Source organism: Scardinius erythrophthalmus, assembly GCF_964197995.2.
Source record: "Scardinius erythrophthalmus genome assembly, chromosome: 14".
NCBI lineage: Eukaryota > Metazoa > Chordata > Actinopteri > Cypriniformes > Leuciscidae > Scardinius > Scardinius erythrophthalmus.
The window spans coordinates 18754092-18776308 of NC_138234.1; the positions used below are offsets into that span (position 1 = coordinate 18754092).

The following is a 22217-nucleotide window of genomic DNA, read 5'->3' on the forward strand; positions in this document are numbered from 1 at the left end:
TTAAATAGTACTGTTAGCGGTTCAGCAATCTCAGTCGCCAGTTCCTTCAAAATCCTAGGATGTATCAGATCAGGTCCCGGGGATTTATATACATTAGTTTCCTCTAAAAGCCGTTTTGTATCTTCAACTGTTATTTCAATATTTTCTGTTTGCTGAACTTCTAACCTTGGTACCTCGGGTATCTGCCCATCAGGCTCTTCAACAAATACACTGCCGAAGTATTCTGACAATATATCTGCCTTTTCTATATCTTTCTCTGTTTTTATAGAATTAGTATTATTCTGATTGCAGTATAGGTCACCCACTGCCGTTTTTATTTTTGTCCTTTTATTTATATAATTCCATATAACCTTTGGTTTATACTTAGATTGTTTGGCTATTCCTTCTTCATATTTTCTCTTTAAATTTCTCGTTCTCATCCTCACAATGTTTCGAACTCTCCGATAAGCCTGCCGTATTTCTGGTTTTTTATTTCGTAATGCTTTCCTTCCAAGATTATTTTTTTCTTTTATTTTTGCTTTTGTAATTTCGTCTAATGGAAAGAAGTATTTTTTATTATTATTATTATTGTTATTAGTATTATTATTATAGGGCCTAATTTTAACAATCGGTACAAATTTCTCCTCTATTTCCTTTAACTTAGACTTTATAAGTACCCACTTTTTATTAACATCATAATTGGATAGATGTACTTTCCAATCGAAATTTTCCAGTTCCCTGCGTGCTTCATCGTAATTGGCCTTATTGTAGTTCCTTCTTGTGGGTACATTATTTAACATTTGTGTATAACAAGTTACCTTAAACAACAATACAAAATGATCACTCTTGCCTAAAGGGCTTAGATATTGAATGTCATCTATCATGTGTTCCTCATTTGTTACAATAAGATCCAATACATGTGGTGTATCACCACCTCGCCACTTGTTGGTTCTAAAACATGTTGGAACAACCATAGATTTTGAATACAGTCCAAAAACCTGTTGTCTAATGATATGGGGTTATTTCCCTTCACTTCTAATAATCTCCAATCTATATTTGGCAAATTAAAATCCCCCATAATTAATTTGTATGAATGTTTTATACTCGACACTTCTTCTAGTAAAACCAAAAGGTTATCATTATTGCTCTCTGTTCCACTGTCTGACCTGTAAATTAATCCAATAATCACATTCTCGTTATTGCTACATTTAGTCTTAACAAAAATACTTTCTTGGAATTCTGAAACAGTTACCATTTCTTTTGCTTCTAAAGTTTTGTGTACATAAAGCAATAAACCTCTTCCTATATCATTCTCTATATTCCTTGAAAACATATTATAGTCCTCTATATCACCCAAGTCGAATTCTGTTGGGATCATCTGTTGCTTATGACTCTTTGATTTAACTTCTGTAATTCCTATAATATGAATAAGCGGGAGTAATCTCAAACGAACAGCAAATTCTGGCAATTATTGAAAGCCTATATTTTTTTGTACCTAGCCTGCTCAATGCATTTAAAATAAGCATAATTTAATTGTGTATTATTTCTGTGTAGTGTAGCGTAGGCTATATAAATACACTTCTAAATTCTTTACATTAATATATTTATAAAATTGAGAAATGTATGATTGCCTAATTTAATTTTATAAGAGTACTAATAGCAATTTGTAATAAAAATACATAATAGTACATTTATGTAATATTTAAAGGTCTAAATATAAAGCTCAATATCTAACACCCGCAAAAACACCGATCGCCTATTTTACCGCATTGCTATGCAAATTAGCTCGCGCACGCTCTTACATTAAGTACAGAATTGTTCTCAGTTGAATGCACATCTTAATGATTGAAAATGACTTATTTTAAAAACGTAATTCAAAGACTGAATGTCTAGTTTGGCGGTTAGTGTACCCTGTGATTCTATAGTCTGCATTTATTTTAAACAGACAAATAATCATCAATTAACTTGTACTTTTGACAATAAAACAAAAATATATTAATCAGAGTGTGGCTTATTTTGTTTACATTTTAGGTGTTTTTATGATAAAAATGCAATACCCCACCCAGTGGTATCACTATGGTATTTGGTACGGGGGCCCAGCAAAATGGTTTGTACCCAGGGCCCAAAATTTGGTGCTACGCCCCTGTGTGCAGTGTGCACACAGCACATGTATAGCTTAAGAAGACTTTGAAGTCTAATTTTTTGAGACATGTCATATAGCCCAAAATAGTATTTTTGGTCTATTTGGCAAACATGCTTACTAGGACATCAGATGGAAAAAAGTGAAAATGCTGTGTATGTCCTTTTGCATTCCACTGAAAAAAGACCAACATAAGGGTGAGTAAATGACACAATTTTCATATTTAGGTGAACTATTCCTTCATTCTTATGACGAATGACTTGTAGGCATCGAAATAAGTACACTTCTTTTATTCCCTATGTGGCTATGTGCGATATGATCAGCATAATGCGTCTCACAGTGTTATTCAGACTCCTCTGACAAAGAAACTCGCTCTGTCATATCTGTCGTTTTTATTCCCTGTAATGGTTTCCTCAGAGATGAGAAATCAATGCGGATTGACGCTTTTGATGATGATTAACGTCCAAACAGAGCTGGATCAAACTGACCCTATTGTGTCGCCTAGGAAAAAAAAAAAGTCTTCGTTCGGGTTCATTTGCTGCGTGTCCACAGCAGAAAATTGGCGGAAATTACTTGATGATCCATCGCCAGGGATATCATTAACCTATTTAATGCAAATAAACAAATCGGTCGCTAACACTTTGGGAAAGTTCATTTTCGCATCTAGCGAAGCTATTATATTTCTGACATGTTTTTGAGGCATCACGTCACCTCAGCTGAATCAAACATGAGTTGGCATGATTAGATGTCGTTTTTGGCGTCAGGGTTTACTGGTGGTCTGAATGCTGTACGTGGTTTAGCATCTCTGGAGAGCCTCAATGCAGAGCAAAAAGCTCAGAAATAACCCGTATCGTTTGATGTATTTGCCCAAGCGCTCTTTGTGTGAGCTTCTCCCTGCTAAATTGTATTTTGCATGGTCGTATAATAGTCGCAAGCTCGGGAACGGGCTAATTCCCCTAGCACGTATGCTATATCGGAGTTTTTCTTTGAAAGTTTCCTGCTGTTGTTGACACTTTATTTCAGCTCAACTCTCTGAGGGGGCGACGCTGTTCACCGCTAATTAGAAACTGTTTTCATCCAGCCCTAATCAGGTCACTGGCTTCCGTCTTATAGCGAGATGTACCAGTTTCCAACAAATTGCTGTAGACAAAGGGAGAGCTGTGTGTTTGGGCTGTTTGGTTAGTTTCTCGTATTCTGGGATGTAGCTTTTGATTTGCGCAGCCTGCTATTTTTGAAACTCTACAACCACAGTTTTTGTTTGTTTGTCTTTTGTTGCCTACGTGGACCGTCACGCACTGTTTACATTAGCATTAGCTGTGTCTCTTAAATGTGTGTATTTTTAGAGCTCTAGCAAAGTATTACTGTATCCATACCACATATACTGTAGGTCAGCAAACAGATTTTGCAGGTGGTTCAGATTGTATAAATATCAAGCTGGATTCAAAATGAAGCAATACTTAGTTTTATTTAATTGGATTCTTCTTAGCAATACCCTGAAACGTCTATATTAAGAGAGTCTATAAAATTGGCACTCTTTGTACAATCACACACAGCTAGGCTATATGACACAAATCAAAGGTCAAATCATGGTCCTTATATATATTTTTTAGCTCAAAAGAATGTTAATAAGTGTCTATTTATGTCTGTTCACTTGCAAAACTTTGAAGGATTATTTCAAATGTCATTTTATTCAAAAAAATCATTTTATTCATAATTGAAGCAAAACATAGCTTGAAATTGTTTTTTTTCTGAAGCTTAAATAGATTAACAAACATAAAAAAGCACAAAAATAATACAACATTTTTTGTTCTTTAGTTCATATTAAAAATCCATAAAACAAACACACACACACCCATTGAATTTTATACTGAACATTTTATATGTATATATACTGTATATATATATAGACAGACACACATCTGTTCCAAAGTTTAGGGACAGTGTCTTATTATTATCTTATTGACAGATATACATGCCAACCAGTCACTAAAATTGGTGTAAATTAAAAAAATCTATGAACTATAAACTCAATATTAGCAAAAGAACTTCATATTATGTTCATATGAAAGATTATGCAAATATTACTAAATAGAGACATTGTGTTAATTTATTAGGGTAAACGTTAACAGTATAAAAAAAACTCACATTTTAATGTCATTTAAGAATTCTGTAACACTCAGAGTAAAATAATTAGCACACAAGTGCTTACGCACATGGGAACCTATTTTAGTGGAATTTTTGGAATGGTTTGAGTGTAAAGCCATCAGAAAAGGACATCTGTTGGAAAAGGCATATGTGATTGGAGTGAAAAGGAAGAGGAGCCGCGACAGATCCTTCTGTCGCTCGCAGTGATCCATTTCACACAGGAAACGTCCCAAAGGCTTCCCGCCAGAAGATACTAAGGCTCCTCTGTAAAAAAGATTTTCGACACCGTTACGAGAATAAGTTGATAAAAACTTTTTAATAACTTAATGTTGATAACTTTTTAAGCAGGAGGTGTCCGTTTTCAGTTTTGAATCCAAAGAGGAAAAATGGTGGAGGTTGACTCTTACCTTGTTCTGGATCTTCTGGATCTTCTGGATCATCTGGATCTTCTGGATCTTCTGGATCTTCTGGATCATCTGGATCTTCTGGATCTTCTAAGACATTCTGCACCTCTGGGTCACTCTTAAACGCTAAGTCCTCCTCATTGGTGTAATATGTACCTTTCTGATGGGCAATGTAGCGGAGAACCATTACCATCATTAGCAGTATCATCACGAAAACCGCTATTACAGAGACTCCTGGGTGACGGAACAATCACAAGAAGAACAGAAACTAATGAAATCAAGTTGATTATACACTCTTAAAAATAAAGATCCAAAAGTGGGTTTTCGCAGTGATGCCACAGAACAGGGGTGTACAATCCTGCTCCTGGAGGGTCACTGTCCTGCAATGTTTAGTTACCAATCCAATAAAACACACCTGAACCAGCTAATCAAAGTTTAGCTTGGCATACTAGAAACAATGTTCTCACTGTCAGTCCAAATCTGATTTTTTGTGCACATCCAATTGAAATCCAATCACACTAAAAAGTTATATGATCAACAAGCTATGACAACATATGTTTTTACATTGCTTTAACTCATCAAAATAAGTTAAACTATTCTTTTCAACTCTTTAAGTTATGCAAGATTCAACTTATTAAGTCAATTTAATGTAATTTATGTTGATTGTGCTTAAAAATTTAAGGTAGCAACATTGTTTTACAGTAATGCAATTTTTACAAACCCGATACACAATGTGGACTGACAATCGTTTTTTATCAGATTCCAATCGGGTACACAAATGCTCGGATTTGGACTGACCGTGTGAATGTAGCCTTTTTTTTTGTGTGTGTTAAGAATGTTTAACGAATCTAAAGAACCTTTTGTGGAATAGAAACCGTTCTGTGGATGTTAAAGGTTCTTCATGGAAAAATGGATGCCAGTAAAAAATCGTTTTTTTTTAAAGGGTATGTTTACACGACAACAAAGTAGTAAAAACTGAAACGTTTTTCCTTTGCGTTTTTCGCGTACAGACGACAACGTTGTCAAAACTATTCCCGTTCACACGGATCCGCGAATTCATGCCAGGCCAGAAGTGGGCGATGTCACTTTGTAAAGAAACACTATGCACCTATAGACTGAACACGTAATATGCATGCACATGATGTCACCGTTTTCACAAATTCACGTTTTTGTAGTTTACTCAGAATTCAAAAATTCGCACTTTGAATCCCGTTTTCAAAAGCCTGCATTTCCATTCCCCCAAAACAGCCTTGCCGTGTAAATGAATGGTAAAAATGCATTTTTTTTGTTTTAGTTAAAACAAAAGTTTTTGTTAAAAAATGGTGTCGTGTAAACAGCCTCTAAGAGTGTCTCTAAAAAACAGCGTTTTCTTCAGAGAGGGCGGGACTTTTATCCATTGTAAATTGATTGGATGATGAAAAGTGGGCGTGGCTGTGAGTAAAATGTGAGGTTATATAACATATAAAGCGAATTTATTGAATAATTCAGCCTTAAATATCCATTGAGACACTCATATTATCAGTGTGCCCTTGTATGATTCAAAGAATTGCAGATGAATAGATCATCTTTTGAGTTTGATTGCATTCTTACCTGAAATAATGAGATTCACTGATTCGTCTGCAATGGGAACTGCATCTGAAACACAATCAAAACATTCAATGTTTTTTTCATTGAATTGATTCAATGATTTTTCTACCCCGCCTCCAGGAACTTTGTGCTTTTCATAAAAGTCTCACAAGCTGCACTTGAAAACCATCTTAGTGTTGTATTTTCAATGGAGGGAGAACAGATCTTGGAGGAAGCACCATGAAGAGGATAATTTGGGAAATGAGGATGTCTATCTAAATCTGAGTGCAAACATCTGCTCTCCACTCCACAGAATGCCACATTTTCTCATTGCAAGGCTTCCCGGAGGACAGAAAAATGTGAATGTGAGCTCTCTGAAGGGATAGTTCACCCAAATCTCATCATTTACTCACCCTCGTCTATTTTGTAATGTAGATTGGAGATGTTGAGTATAAAAGAGGTTCATACCACTTGTGCGCTACAGTTTTCTGAAGTATAGCTTTGTGACAAGATGAAATTTCAGTAATTATTTGCATTAAAGTAGCTCTTAAGCCTCATTCAAACATGGCACGTTTGGGACACAAAAGAAACCATATATGTTTAACAGAAAGACCTGGTGCTGATTTGGCGTTTAAATTACATTTTGGTGAAGCTATTGTATGGCTTGAGAAGACTTGAGAAGAACCAACCTTTAAATATCTCAGAAGTTTTCCAACATTCTCCAACATTAATTATCATATTTTTTCAAGACCAACCAACCAAGCTGAGTTGTTCCATTAACATTAATATAGTTCTGTATTCTTTAAGGCCCATTGGCACCAAGAGAACTATAACTATATTAGCACCCACACCAACACACAATGATATTCTGTTTATTATAAGTGACACTTTAAATTTACAAGCTCTTCAAAGTTGAATAGTTTCTGTTTGGCTGTCAAGGATTTTAGAGTTCATCAAATCTTCAACTATATCGTATCGTTATCATTACAGTAGACTTCCCTATTCTCATAGAATTAGAACAATGTTTCAAAACTTCATCATTATCATTTTTAGTGAGAACAAGACTTTTACTATTCATTTTTGGAGGCGAAATCCAGTCACACTGTAAAAATGTCAGTTTAATGTAATTTTTAGTCGACATGACTTAAATATCCAAGTTGATTATACTTAAAAATGTAACTTTTTTTAACATTGCATTTCAATAGGAATGCAAGAGATTTTGGAGTTTAACATAAAGGCGAACATTTTCCCACACAGATTCATTAAGTTGATAAGTTGGTTACAGTGACTTAAGTGTGAGCAATGCTTCATACATCGCTACGCTATATTGACAAAAGACGGCCATTTTCGGAATTTTGCAAATGCGATCGCACCTTTACTCCACATTAGTGATTGTCTCGTTTCTCATTTCTTCTCCAAAGCAATTTTAAAAGAAACATCTGAGACAAGCTTCATTAATGAACCATCAATAAGATCTCAATTAAGTCTCCTGAGAAATGGAGGAGCAACTTTCAAGCAATTAAAGCCCTTGGCGGTGATGTGTGGCTATGTGTGACCGAGTCTCTGTGTGTCTGAGTGCTTTTGCACAGCTCATTGATGCTTAATTACCTGCTACATCTAGGTGTTAGCCTATCATTACTGCTCCATTAATCAGAGCTTAAAATGCACTGCCCACTCAGAGCCATTAAACAACAAGCGTCAATAAGAGAGAGAAGGGGGCGGATAGGAGAGGACATCATGATAATGAAGCACCTTGAATTGAAGAGGAGAGAGATACTGGCTCCGTTCCAAAACCTAGTGAGATAACAACGTAGGAAGCATTTCTAGACATCATAGACACTCATGACGCAAAGGCTGTTCCAAAGGTAGGTAGCTGTCAATTTAACGTTTACTCAAAAAAAAAAAAAAAAAAAAAAAAAATACACTGAGCATTTAATAATGACTTTGTCCTAAACAATTAATAGTAATAAAGTGATACAAATTAGCTGTTTTTATTATGTCCTCTAAACTTTCCAAACATCCAAAATTAAATAAAAAAACAAAACAAAACAAAACAAAACAAAAACAAAACAAAACAAAACAAAACAAAACAATCATTCAGAATGCAGACTTTTTCGGAAACGTTTTTCCAAAAAACTAAACAATAATAAAAATAAAAACAAAAACAAAAAACCAAGCAAAATCACTCAGAATGCTGAAAATGTCTGCCATGGTTTTCCAAACAAAAATAAAATAGAAGAATGCTGAAAAAATAAAATAAAAATAATAATAATTTTATATATATATGAAGAGTTCAGATGCAAAAACCACTAAATGCCATCTGAAATTTCCTCCTACATTGATCTTTTTTATCAAGCTTGTATTTTAAGTTCAATAATTTCACTTAAATTTTCATTGCCATTTAAGTGAAATTACTGAACTTAAATATACAAGCTTCATAAAAATGATCATTCTAGGAGGAAATTTCAGATGGCATTTAGAGGTTTTTGCATCTGAACTCTTCATATATATATAGGGTTTATATTAACATTTCTTTTATCCGTGCATTTAGAGATTTATCATTTGGAAATCGCACACAGTGACTTTAACTTCTTTCAGGAGACATATCACAGGATTTTCTCTGTCTTCCTTTTCTAGTTGCTGTTTAATTCCTAAAGTTAAACTTCTAAAACTTTCTTGAGACACGCCAAGTCGCTCATGTCGCCTCAGATCACCAGCTCTCACTGAAAATGAATGGCTTCCGGGAGCTTTGTTGCTGCAAATGAGCTTTTGAGGGCAGCTGCCTATGTAGTCAAGCAGGCGCACTAGGTTTTGGAACACAGCCTGTGTGTGCCTGTGTGTGTGTGTGTGTGTGTGTGTGTGTTTGACTGAGAAAGCTCTGGAGCTGATTAATTCTGTGAATAAAGAGCACAAATGCAATTCTAAGTGAGATGTTTTCCAGAATCCTTTCTTTTGACCTCCGTCCATCTCTATTTCTTAATTTATCTGTCTTTATCTTTTTTTTCTTCTTCTTTTCTATTCTCTGTATACCCACCCCACACACACCTCAATTCCAAGCCTCATTAAATCCCTCGTCAGCAGCTCTACATCTCATCAGTCACTGCCTCATTTACACACGTCCATCTGTTGGATGCAAGATCACACACACTCTCTCTCTCACTGCAGAGTTGCATTACAGACCCCGTGCATTGTTCCTGTTCCTTTGGTGTTTACGGTTCTGCTAAATTAGTTAAAACTCAGCTGCGTTCAATTGGGAAAAGGTTATGTGAGCTGAATAAATTGCTTTAAGTATTTTCATACCAGAATATATTTATATGATATGACATGACATATGATATGATACAAATGATTACATCACAAAAATAAAAAAGTGCTAGAATGAGAAACAGGGTTACAAATTAATCCTAAACAAATATTAAGTTTAAAATGTTTTATTAATTCCAGCAGATTCCATGAAAAGAACTATAATATAACATAAAATATTAGCTTTTATTTAAATAAAAAAATGGAAAAAAATGGAAAAAAAGAGGAAAATACCAGAATGATTTGGTTTTAAATTAAGCCTAAATTATAATATAATACATTATTAAAATAAAATATGTAAAATAAATAAATAAAAAATGCCAGAGTATCATCTTTATAAATGAAACCTAAATTAAATTATTTGATTAATTCAACCAGATTCCACGAAAAGAAAACAATTTGACTGAAGTTGATAAATGTTTTACTTAACTTCAGTATCAAAGCAGCCCCTGACATAAGAAGTACCTGCTTTCCTTGGTTTATTTTGTAAGCACATGCACACAAACTCAAAATGATCACACATAAAAGCATCGAATCCATGCTGACTTTGAATCAAAGCAAGGCGAGGCTTTTCAAAAGGAAACGTTTCTCATTTGAGTGTCGAGTTAAGTTGTTTTGCAAACCTCTCTTTGATGCGGAGTAACAAATACAGCCGGCGTTGATCTTTACATCCCTACAGAGCCGGGGCCCTTCGCTCTGTCAGTCGCTCTATCACTCCAACCCTGGCCCGCATTCAGGCCGAGTAAACAAACAAACACACAAACACCTGGAGCAGTTTCGCTCCCGGCCCACCTCTGGGGGCCCCTGCTTTCAAAAAGGTCCCTAATCTGCAGGCAATTTGTCAAAATAACGTCTTTTGTTTGTCAGGCCCAAACAGCGCTTGTCTCTTTAAGACAGGCGTGCTGACAGACGGCTCGCTTGGGTCCTGATGAACGCTCTCTGATGGATTTTGCCAGATTAATGGAGCTGAGAGATGGTTCTGTTTGGACGGCTGACAGACAGTTTTCTGATTGCAGAGCCTATTGGTGGGAATGGGCCGGTCTTTAACTAGTGTGAAAAAGCTCTCCCCAATTTGTGACCCTGCTGTTTTATTCATAATTAAATTGGAATTTGGTTTTAATGCAAACGTTTGCGCTGAATCCTGCATTTCAGCTTTTCAGTAATGCTTCTGCATTTTTACCTTTTGAGACAAACAAAAGTTCCTTTAGGGATAGATGGACAATAAAAAAAAAAAGAAAAAAAAAATATATATATATATATATAACATAATAATACTATAACATAATAACAAAAATTATAAAAATATTAGATCATTAAAACATTTAAGGCAAGACACCCCTGGTGAATTGGGTAAAAAAAAAAAAACTAATAGTAGATATCACCATACTTCACCAGTTGATTGATTACATTCAGAATTGCAAAAAAAAAATTGTATGACAAATTTTCTGAAATGTTGTTTAAATATGCAAATGAGCCATTATCTAATTAAATACGCACTAATTTGTATACATTTTTTTTAGAACAAAAATCTGAACATGGGATAAAGCCAGGTTCAAAATTCTTGTTTCATTTATATATATATATATATATATATATATATATATATATATATATATATATATATATATATATATATATATATATATATATATATATGAAGAGTTCAGATGCAAAAACCTCTAAAAGCCATCTGAAATTTCCTCCTAGAATGATCATTTTTATGAAGCTTGTATATTTAAGTTTAGAAATTTCACTTAAATGGCAATGAAAATGACCTATTAATTGCCATTTAAGTGATTTTTTTTTTAATTAAATATACGAGCTTGATAAAAATGATCATTCTAGATGAAAATTTCAGATGGCATTTAGAGGTTTTTGCATCTGAACTCTTCATATATATATATATATATATATATATATATATATATATATTAGAGTCAAAGGTTTTTACAGGGCAGGATTTTGGATATCTCTTTTTATTACTCCATAAATCAGAAAATACGGTCAACAGCCAAAAATAAATACATTTTCAAAAAAAATATTTGTAGGAATAAAATGTTACTAAAATGTTAAAATGATACTTGAACAATCCCCTCTGTAAAAAACATTCATAATATAGATAAGACTAAAACTGTAAAGTTTAGTGTATGTAAGCGCTACTGAAGTGGAGATTTCATGGTTTAATGTAGGAGGAAAAACTCATTTTGAGAAAACGGCCTTTAAAGATATATACTGTAATTGAAATCTACAGACGCAAATAGATAAAGTGCTCTAAAAGATAGTTAAAATTGTATTTTGGATGTTTTCTTTCCACTAGTCTGAAAAAAACACTTGATGAAAAGCCAAAAAGGGCCGAAGCATGAAAAAACTGTTTTTGATTGTAGTGTCTCGTCATAAATTATAAAAAAACAATGTTAGAATATTTAAAAACACATACAATTAAAGCAAAAGAGAGACAAACGAAAAGCACAAAGCAAAACAATTCAAAACAAAAGCAAAGTAAAGCAAATAAAGAAAAACAAATCAACAAGAAACAAAATAAAACTAACGTAAAGCAAAACAAATCAACAAGAAACTAAACAAAATCAAAGCAAATAAAGCAAAACAAATCAACAAGAAACTAAAAACAAAAGCAAAGCAAAACAAATCAACAAGTAACAAAACAAAAGCAAAGCAAAACAAATCAACATGAAACGAAACAAAACAAAAGCAAAGCAAAAAGCAAAACAAATCAACAAGAAACTAAACAAGCAAAGCAAAACAAATCAACAAGAAACGAAACAAAAGCAAAGCAAATAAAGCAAAACAAATCAACAAGAAAAGAAACAAAACAAAAGCAAAGCAAATAAAGCAAAACAAATCAACAAGAAACAAAACAAAACAAAAGCAAAGCAAAACAAATCAACAAGAAACAAAAAGCAAAAGCAAAGCAAAACAAATCAACAAGAAACGAAACAAAACAGGGAAAAAATGATGGCAAGCCTAAAATAAGCAATTTTAAATGCATGAAATTACCATTGAACAATTAACAAATCAAACTAGTCTTCATGGTATTCATTATTTATTAAATAATGAATTAATATTCATTAAAAAATAGTATCAAACATTGTATAGGTCTAATAACATAGAACATGGGATTGGGATTGTATGTTTAACACACACTGTGCAGCCCAGTTTATGATGACTGAAAGATGTTATTGACAAGCTAAAGACAAGCTAGCATTTATTTTATTCCAAACAATACATCACTAATGAAAAACCCCACACGTCCTCGTAAAAACGTCTACAAACTCAGGCCTCCAGAGTGCATTGCACCATTTTATCCTTGTGCTTCAGGAAGTTAGATTCCCCCCCCCCCCCCTACAAAAGCTGGGTTGGTTTTTATCGGCACATCAATATAAAATGGCCCAACATTTACAGAATTCGAATCCTCTGCACTGAAATTGGTTGCATTCGTTTTTAAGGCTTTTTTTGTATTATTGATGCATTTTTTCCCGTTAGCGGGGAAATGGTTCCAAATGACTTTTAAGCCTCTGCGTCTTTCCATTTCTGGTTATTCCATTTCTTACATAAGAGTTGAAATGGAAAGATGAGAAAAACATATTTCTTATTTATAAAGTGAAGTAGGAATTGATAGATGTAAGAAATGAGAATGACAGTGGCCGTGCGGTGAGTAACACTTACGGGCGACTAACAAAAATATCCCTCACTGGGACCACTGACCCATATGGAGTCTAAACCTGCTGGGAAAAAGCCTTAAGTGAGCTTTTTTTATATGCTAGTTTTCTTGCTAATGCACTATTTGGAGTACTTTCCTCTTCAACTTTGTTTTTTATTACTAGCTAGTTGTTTTAGATGGCAAGAAAGTCCTTTAAGTTCCTTCTGAGGATAATTACAACTAATAACCATACTCGGATGTTTTTACTTAAGTAAACAAAGGGTTTACAGTCACTGGAAACGCTAATATCGAACTGCAAACTGAGTCGATGCTGCAGGTCAGCCGAAAGTACAAAGTTTTTGCTTTTAATTGTTCGGTTTAAAAGCAAAGAGACGGTTGCGGGCTGCTGCTGCGGTGAGATCACCACTTCTCTGACTTTAGTTAATGAGCTCAGGCCGCAGTGTGTCATGGGAAGCGTGTGATGTTAGCAGGGGGTTCCTGGCACATGGGTCGGGAACCGCCTGTTATTGGCATCAAGGGTAATGGAAGTAAACAATCACCCATCCGGAGCACACAGAGAATTTTAATGATTATGAGTATAAGAGTGCGATTGAATATGTGTGCAGACTGCATTTAAAAGAATGGTCCGGGTTAAACATCTGCGACAATTACACAATTATCTCTTAACTGATAAAAACAAACAAACATTGCATAGGCTATGAGGTAATACATTTACAATAGCAATTAAGAAATTCCAAAAAGTTTGCAGCTCCTCATTTTGTTGAAAAGAGCTGATTCAGGTCAAATTTCTTACGTACTTCAATGTACTGTAAACATAAAAACTAAAAAAAAAAAAAAAGATAATTCTTATGCACAAAAAAAGTGTTATAAGCTTATAAAGTATTTTTTTTAGTTTAGAATTGAAAAACTCCTAAGGCAACAAAAAAACTGTATACACATTTTGCGTTCCCGGGTCTGATTAGACCCTATGGAATGTAAGCTTATAAAATAGTCAAAACTTAATATTTTTTAACTAAAACCATACTGTATCTGATCAGTAACTTCTCATTGATGAGTGACTGTGCAATATATTAAATATAAATATTTAATAATACTTAAATAAAAAGTTTTGAATGTTACCATGCTGAAAATGTCATATGTGAGCTGTAAAGTTAAGTTTAATGCTTAAATTTATTGAGAAAAAAACACAACAAAAGTGTTAGTCTAGAGCACTTTCACCAGTTTAAAGAGCTAATCCAGGTGAATTCCCCCTGTACTTCAATTTTTACCTAAAAAATTTAATTAAAAAGTAAGAATTTTTTTTTTCTGAAAAATAAAGTTTGCCCTTGTTACAAAATACTTTTATATGCTGTTTATCTTCATTATATGTAGGCAATGTAATTCCATATTATACAAAAGATAGTGGACACAACCGTACACAGACAAGGCTAGTTAGCAATATTAGCACGCTAGTAGGCTATCAAGTTTACATGTATAATGCTCAAGTAATGTGGTTGTACATTCAAATTAAAAAATAAAAAAGTTTGCAGGTTAATATGGCGGGTCATAACAGGATTTAAAATCTTGGACAAATTCTCACAGACAAGGCTAGCTAATTTTAGCATGCTAGTATCAAGTTTACATGTAAAATGCTTCATTGGTTATACATTTGCGTAGGGCAAATCCACTAAACAGTCACTCTACTTTAGCATGCAGTATGTAAGTAGTAAAACCACCCGCAATTGAGCTTAAAATAGTAACCTCTAAAATAGCAGGTGATGCAAGTTGTAGTCAAGCACACTTTTGTCATTTTAAAAAGCTGATTCAGGTGAATTTCCTCTGTACTTCAATGTTTACCTGATACAATTCCTCACCCCACAGACTGTAAACGAAATTTTTGTTGGATTTCGGTAAACTGAGGTACAAAATCCAATGATTTTCAGTGGTAATAGAGCTTAACTTGTTAAAAACCCGTAACATTACTAAAAGAAAGTGAATTTTGGATGTAACGATATTAAAAGAGACAGTTTGTAAACGTTTGCATTAGCATTAATCCTATGAGAAATTGACCTGCGTGTGGTAATTGTGGGGTCTTTACTGAAGTTGCTTATATAATTTAAAGCGTATTAATGCGCAATTTCCACTCTTACTCACACAGCGAGAGAGATGGTGAGAAATTAAATAGAACCATAAGACAGAGCCATAAGTTCATCCTCCATGGAAGTCATTTGTACCCCCTCCGTTCTCCTCATAAAACGATCACCTAATAGTCTCTCGCTCTCCCTCTCACACAAACACACGCAGGGAGATACACAATTCAGATACATCAAAATGACAAGATGATTGGTTGGGGGAAAAAAAAAAGCTTAAAGAGGCTGTAATATTTTCCTCAGAGAGATGAAAGTGACTTTTTCTTTCCACACTAGCGCACACACACACACACACACACACACACACACACACACACACACACACACACACACACACACACACACACACACACACAACAAAACACACATACATTATAACATACATACATTCTGTATATAAATATTCATTATCGACCCACTCTCGCTCAGAAAACATGTCGTGAGGCTTGCTACAAAGATGATGGACATATCTTTTTGTGGTGACTAAGGGTATGCTAACATGCTAAGCACACTGTTTTTATTAGCAGTGTTTTCAACTGCATAGAAATGGATGGATGGATGGATGGATGGATAGATAGATAGACAAAAAAATGTCCCAAACATGTGTCAAATAACAAGTCTTGAACTACAGTGTCCAGCTTGAAATAGCAACGCCTGCACACTTCTTGCATCTCTGCTGCCAAATGCCAGCGCAAACTGTGCTGGTTGGGTTTATCTGCCGACCACAGCATGGGTTCTAACGCTATTATTGTAGCCCTCACAGGTGTGGACCGGAGTTGTGATTTTTCTATGGCACGCTCTGTTCAAATACGCAGTCGCACTGCAGGTTTCAACAGGAATATGAGCGGGAACGATATCAGCTTGGAATAACTGGCCAGGTGGTGAGCATGAAATTAACTTATATTTTGAACATTTTGAGATATTTGGTGGCTTTAGGGTTCTCAACTGGAGCTTCTGGAAACCATGGATGTCCTGACTAAGATGTGCATGAATTGAAGTATTGAAGCATTTTCAAAGTCATATAAAAACATTACAGATTAAAATCGCGTTACTTATTTTTTCACTTCAGTAACTTCTAAAACTGTCCGAAAGCACTTAAATAGAAATTTTGATCTAGAGTGGGCTATTTTCTATGGAAGCTTGCTTCAGCCACAGAATAAAAAATACAAAAGGTAATTGCGACTTTTTATCTCGACTTTTAATTACGAGAAAAAATCTGAATTGTGAGTTTATATCTCTGACTTTAAAACACGCAATTGCGACTTTATATCACGCAATTGCGACTTTATAACACGCAATTGCGACTTTATATCACGCAATTCTGACTTCATATCTCGCAATTCTGAGAAATAAAGTCAGAATTGCAAGATGTAAACAAGCAATTGTGAGATTAAAAAGTCGCAATTATCTTTTAAAATGGTTTATTCTTTGGCGGAAACAAGCCTCCATAATTTTCAGTATAGCATACTACCTTAATACTCTTGGTGCAGTATACTAGTATATAAACTATGTGCCGGTGTTCTGAATACCCAAATGACCAACAAAAGTTTGCACATTGCGTACAACGTTGCATCCCATAATGCAATGCGTACTGATTAACGTTCCTTTTTCCCCCACACATTTTAATTCTACATCTCTTTGCTAACTTGTCTACTACTATGCTTAGATATTTTGGCTAAAAAACATTACTATGAAAACAAGAAAATACTGATTAAGGATCTTTTTTGCAGTGTTTTGGATAAAATAGGCAGTATACAGCATTCAAGTGATATCCCCAGTGACTTACATTCTGTAAAAAAATAAATAAATAAATTCTGGCCTCAGAATCAGTCACTTTAAAAGCCCCTTTGCACCCATGACATCACCAGAACACAACTGTTCACTTAGCCGAGCTGAAAACCATGACGTGAGCCAGAGCTGTGTCTCCAATGCAGAAAATGTCTTCAGAATGACATACTCCCCGATGACTCCTCCCTAGACTTCAGCTGTTGTCAAATATAACAATATAATATTCCTGTCTATGTCGACACTGTCAACAGACAAGCTAAAAGATACTGTGAATCAGTTGTTCACAACAAAACCAAACCCTCAACTCTCATCCCAGAAACTGCAGTGGCTTGATCTGATCTTAGCAGAGCATTAATCAACACAGATTTGAAATCATGGCTGCCTAAAATAAATATAAAATATTCAACAAACCTTGTGGGTGGTTCACAAACCAGAGTGTTGCTTGGCGGTTGTTAGGGTGTTCTGAGTGGTTTTTAATACATTGCTATATGGTTACTTGTGTTTCCTAAAGGATTTAGTGCACTGCGATTGCTAAGGTGTTCTTTTAGCACATTGCTATACAATTGCAATTAAGGTGTTCTGGGTGGTTTTAATGCATTTCTATGCGATTGCTAGTATGTTAGAAGTAGATTTAGCTTATACACAGCTGCAAGTGTGTTTTGAGTTGGTTTATTGTATCAATATTTGGTTGCTACTGTTTTCTGAGTGGTTTTAGCACATCACTGTGCGGTTGCTAAGTGGATTTAGCGCATTGCTATGTGTTAATCAGTGTGTTCTGACTATTTTTTTACTACATTAGTATTTTTCGAGAATTTTTACAGTTGCAAGATGCAATTGTATTTGAAGTTGTTTTAGTGTAATGCTATGCGGTTGCTACTGTATTTGAAGTGGTTTTAGCACATAAATGTGCAGTTGCTAATGTTTTCTTTAGGGGTGGGACGAGACACTTCTCATGAGACGAGACGAGATTTTTGCACAAAATTTTATAGAAATCCTCGATGACAAAATTCATGACTGGAAAAAGACTGGTTTGCAGGTGCATTTTGAAATGTTTTAACTAATAATCTTGTAATGAAAGTCATTTCAGTTCTACTTTATGAGTATGATATATCATATGAATTGAAAGACAACAATATACAAGCACTGTGAAACGTTTTGCCACAAACTCAACTGACTGGCTTTTCTCCTGTATGATTTCACATGATTCCCTTCAGACCTCACTGTACATGAAGTATGAGCTTCCAGAACTTCTGATTGAGGCTGTGTGTGACCTCCTAATTGAACATAGAAATAAAAACAGTATAAATGACCAAAATATATAACAGTTTGTTCTTCTTCTTATTAAGTGCAAACAATTAATGCAAGTGCAACCATAATCAAAGATATTCAATATTCAAAGTGAAAACAGATCAAAGGTTTTGAGCCAGCTTCTTCTTCAGCTCCGACTTCGCGTGCAGCCGTACACGAGCACAAAACGTCACAACACCCTCCCCCTGTCGGTGATTGGTTGGAACACTATTTGTTTTGGTTTTGAGTGGTTGGTGAAACCAATTGTTTTTGTGTGCAGATCTCAGAGCCTAGGCTGCCTACAGAGACGCGTTTTTTTGACGGCATGCTTATGGGGTGGGCAGCTAGCGGATCGTTAGGAAAGATTAGATGAATGTGATCTTTTTTTTTGGGCCTGAAATCAATGATACAACCTTTAAGTGGTTGCTAGTGTGTTCTGACTATTTTTACCACAGCAGTATTTTCAGAGTAGTTTTAATGCACACAGCAAAAATGTCTTGAGTGTTGTAGTGTATCGCTATTTTGTTGCTACTGTGTTTGTAGTGGTTTTAGCACATCCCTATGCAGTTACTAATGTGTTTGAAGTGAATTGAACGCATAGATATGTGGTTACTAGTGTGTTCTGAGTATGTTTACCACACTAGTGTTTTCAGAGTAGTTTTAATGTGTCTTGAGTTGCTTTAGCATATTGCTACGTGGTTGCTACTGTGCTCTGAGTGGTTTAGCACATCGCTGTGTGGTTGCTAATGTGTTTTACCACACTGCCATGCGGTTGTTAGTATCTTTTGAGTATTTAGTACATAGGCGGTTGCAAGTCTGTTTTAGCTTACTGCTAGGTTGTTCCTTTGCGGTCCAAGTAAAAACAAAAAGAGCTACCTCAAGTAATTTCTCACAAAAAAACATGCTCGCTACATACACTGAGAGAACAATTCACCGTAGCCTTACTGACAAGTGTTATTTCTGAAAATAGTCCCCGAACATGTTTGAGCCATGTGAGTGTCACAAGCACAATGTGTCATTGCTGCGAAATCTAATTTAACACAAAGAGCAGTGGCAGGAATCATGTTCTCAGGTTCACAAGTGTTCGAGCTAGCTAGCGCTAACAATACGCTTCAGCTATGTTTTGACATGTTTAAATGGGAAATGACAATTAGAGCGAGTTGGTGAACGTCCTCAGAGTAAGGCGCTGGATACGAGACGACATGAGTACTGGGAGATTTCATCTTCTATTCTGAATAGTATCCCATGATTCCTTGCAGCTGAAAACAGCAAAGAATCAATGAAAAATGTATGTCTGCCTGTGATTTCACACAGATATGAACCCGAAACCATGGATAACAAACTTGTTTCTCCCTGCTATCGCTTTAAAGAAGAGTACAGTATGCTTTTAATAAAGCATATAAGCTCATCATACGAGGCATGGCCTTATTTAGATAGAGCATTCTCTTTCTTCTCCTAGTTTATTAATTTATCTAAGCCATCATTTTCCCAGCAGTCATCATGACATGCCGAGGCGTCTCACTGGCTCTCTGAGGGCCCCATTCAGTGGCGCTATGAGCCCGTGTAGAGACCTTGAAATCTACAGCTGGTCTTATTGGGGCACAGAGCTCGCACAGGCAAACATACTCATTTACACACACATATAGACACACATTGGCGGTACTTCTGGGGCACCGAGCTCCACATATCTGACAGATGCTCTCCTTTTTCTCATTAACTCTGGCACAATGTGAAAGAAAGAGACAGAACAACTCACTCAGGCTTTTTTAAGTGGACTTACTGTATACGCGGCCCGAATTAGGACGATTATTTCTGAAGTAGTTCAATTAATAATGAGACACAATGAGTACATTTTCACATAAGCAGATGTGACTGAAAAGGTGCGGGCTAACCTGATTTAGCACCTCTAAGTGACCTCAAATTGAAGTTGTAAAAAGTGACCCCAAACTGGCCTCCATTAACTGAATGAAATGACTCAAAGACCCCCTTAAATGACTCAGTGACCACATAATTGACTGTGCGACTACCTGTTTCAAATGGTTCAAAAAGACCTCCTTGAAGAACTCAAAGTGACCATATAAAATGATTCAAATGACCCCCTTAAGTGACCCCATTAAATGATTCAATGTTATCGCTTAAATGATTCAAAGTTAATGAGTCAGAGACTACCTTGAACAAACCACACTGAATTATTAAAGATGACCCTGATAAATGGCTCAAACTGATCTTATTAAATGAATCACCTTAAATTATTAAAAATAAACACCTTAAATGACTTTCAATGGCTCAAAGTGATCACTTTAAATGATTCAATGTGATCGCTTAAATAAAGGAGAACTTGGTAACTTTTTTAACTTAATAAAACTGTCTAGAAATCATTTGGATGGTTAAACAACCTGTTCTGGTGATATTGGTGACTTTCCCCGCTCCCCCCAGCGTTCCCAGGCGGAAAACCAACCTTGCAACTTGGGGACTACTGTCCCGGCAAGATAGAAATGGGAAGTCTCGTGAGAAGCGAGAACGAGCGCGAAACACGAATTGCTTTACGGCAATTCGACATAAACACACACGCATGTATGATGTATTACCAGATTACCCACCTCGGTAGACAAAGCTCCACACGATACAGTTGGCTTGTTCCGATCAAAACAAACGCACATGAGCAGCGGTAGAGAGGGGGAGGAGGCCGCCGCAAGTGAGTTTTTTACGACCGTGTTGTGAAATATACGCCCCCCCACAGCTGTAGGGGGAGCTCGTGGGGAAAACATGCGACAACAAAAGAGAAAATCAGCGAGGAAGTGACTAGAGTTCGCTAGAGTTGCCGAGTTCTCCTTTAAATAATTTAGAGACTCCCATCTCAAAGTGGCTGCAATGGTTAAAAGGGTTCACTTAAATGACTCAAACTGACCTCTTTCAGTGGTTCAAACTGACCACCCTAAAAACTCTATACGAAAGTCTTGTTCTGGTCGAAGAGTGACCTCTGACCCGACGCATGACATAGGTTGTAGCAGTTGCGTAAGCTTAGGTGAGAGTAGACACCTCTCGCGGTTCAAACAAATAGAGCTGGGCAACAAACTCGTGTCTCTTTAAAAAATGTAATTTTAGACAATTAGAGATGTTTTGTTTTGCTCTATCCACTGTGCTTTCGCGTTCATACGTCATGCGTCGGATCAGAACTCCGGAAGCCAGTCGGTTATAGTTCATAAAGTTATAAATGTGGATATTTTTCATATAAAAATGCATAGCTTCACCTCAGAAGGCCTTTATTAACCCCCTGGATCCATATGGATTACTTTTATGATGGATGGATGTGCTTTTTTGGACTTCAAAATCTATGGTACCATTCACTCCCATTATAAAGCTTGGAACAGCCAGGATAATTTTACATATTGTGTTTGGCTGAAAGAAGAAAATCATATACACCTAGGATGGCTTGAGGGTGAGTAGGCTAAATGATGGGATAATTTTTGGGTGAACTAACCCTTTAAAGTGATCACCATCAAATGATTCAAAGGAAGAAAGAAAATCTTGCAGGTTTGGTGTGTAAAAACAGGTGAACTGTTCCTTTAAGACCGAGACAGCACTTAATCAGAGAGCTCTTCTATGATAAATTGCAAAATGACTTTCTGAGTGAGTCTACGTCTGCGCGTTCAACCTGTCAAAGCCCTTCCAACCTGGCACGAAAAACAACGAGCCGAGTCAACAGGAGGCATGCGGCACTTTCCCAGAAAGAACGGACACGCCAGCTCGCTTTTTCATTACAGTACCCACCCACTCACCCACACACACACACACAC

The 22217-nt window shown here is 35.7% G+C and overlaps 1 protein-coding gene across 2 annotated transcripts in view; it reads right to left on the reverse strand.

Moving 5' to 3' along the window:
- Nucleotides 1–3566: 3566 nt before the first annotated feature.
- The window catches only part of LOC308702264 (uncharacterized protein), a 35115-nt gene continuing 16464 nt past the window's right edge, over nucleotides 3567–22217 (reverse strand). For both annotated transcript variants that reach the window (XM_081384972.1, XM_081384971.1), the window contains 3 exons: nucleotides 6259–6303; nucleotides 4672–4902; nucleotides 3567–4528 (listed from right to left, as the gene is read on the reverse strand). In XM_081384972.1, the coding sequence (XP_081241098.1) occupies nucleotides 4518–4528; nucleotides 4672–4902; nucleotides 6259–6303 (287 nt within the window). In that variant the 3' untranslated portion in view covers nucleotides 3567–4517. The remainder of the gene's footprint in view (nucleotides 4529–4671; nucleotides 4903–6258; nucleotides 6304–22217) is intronic.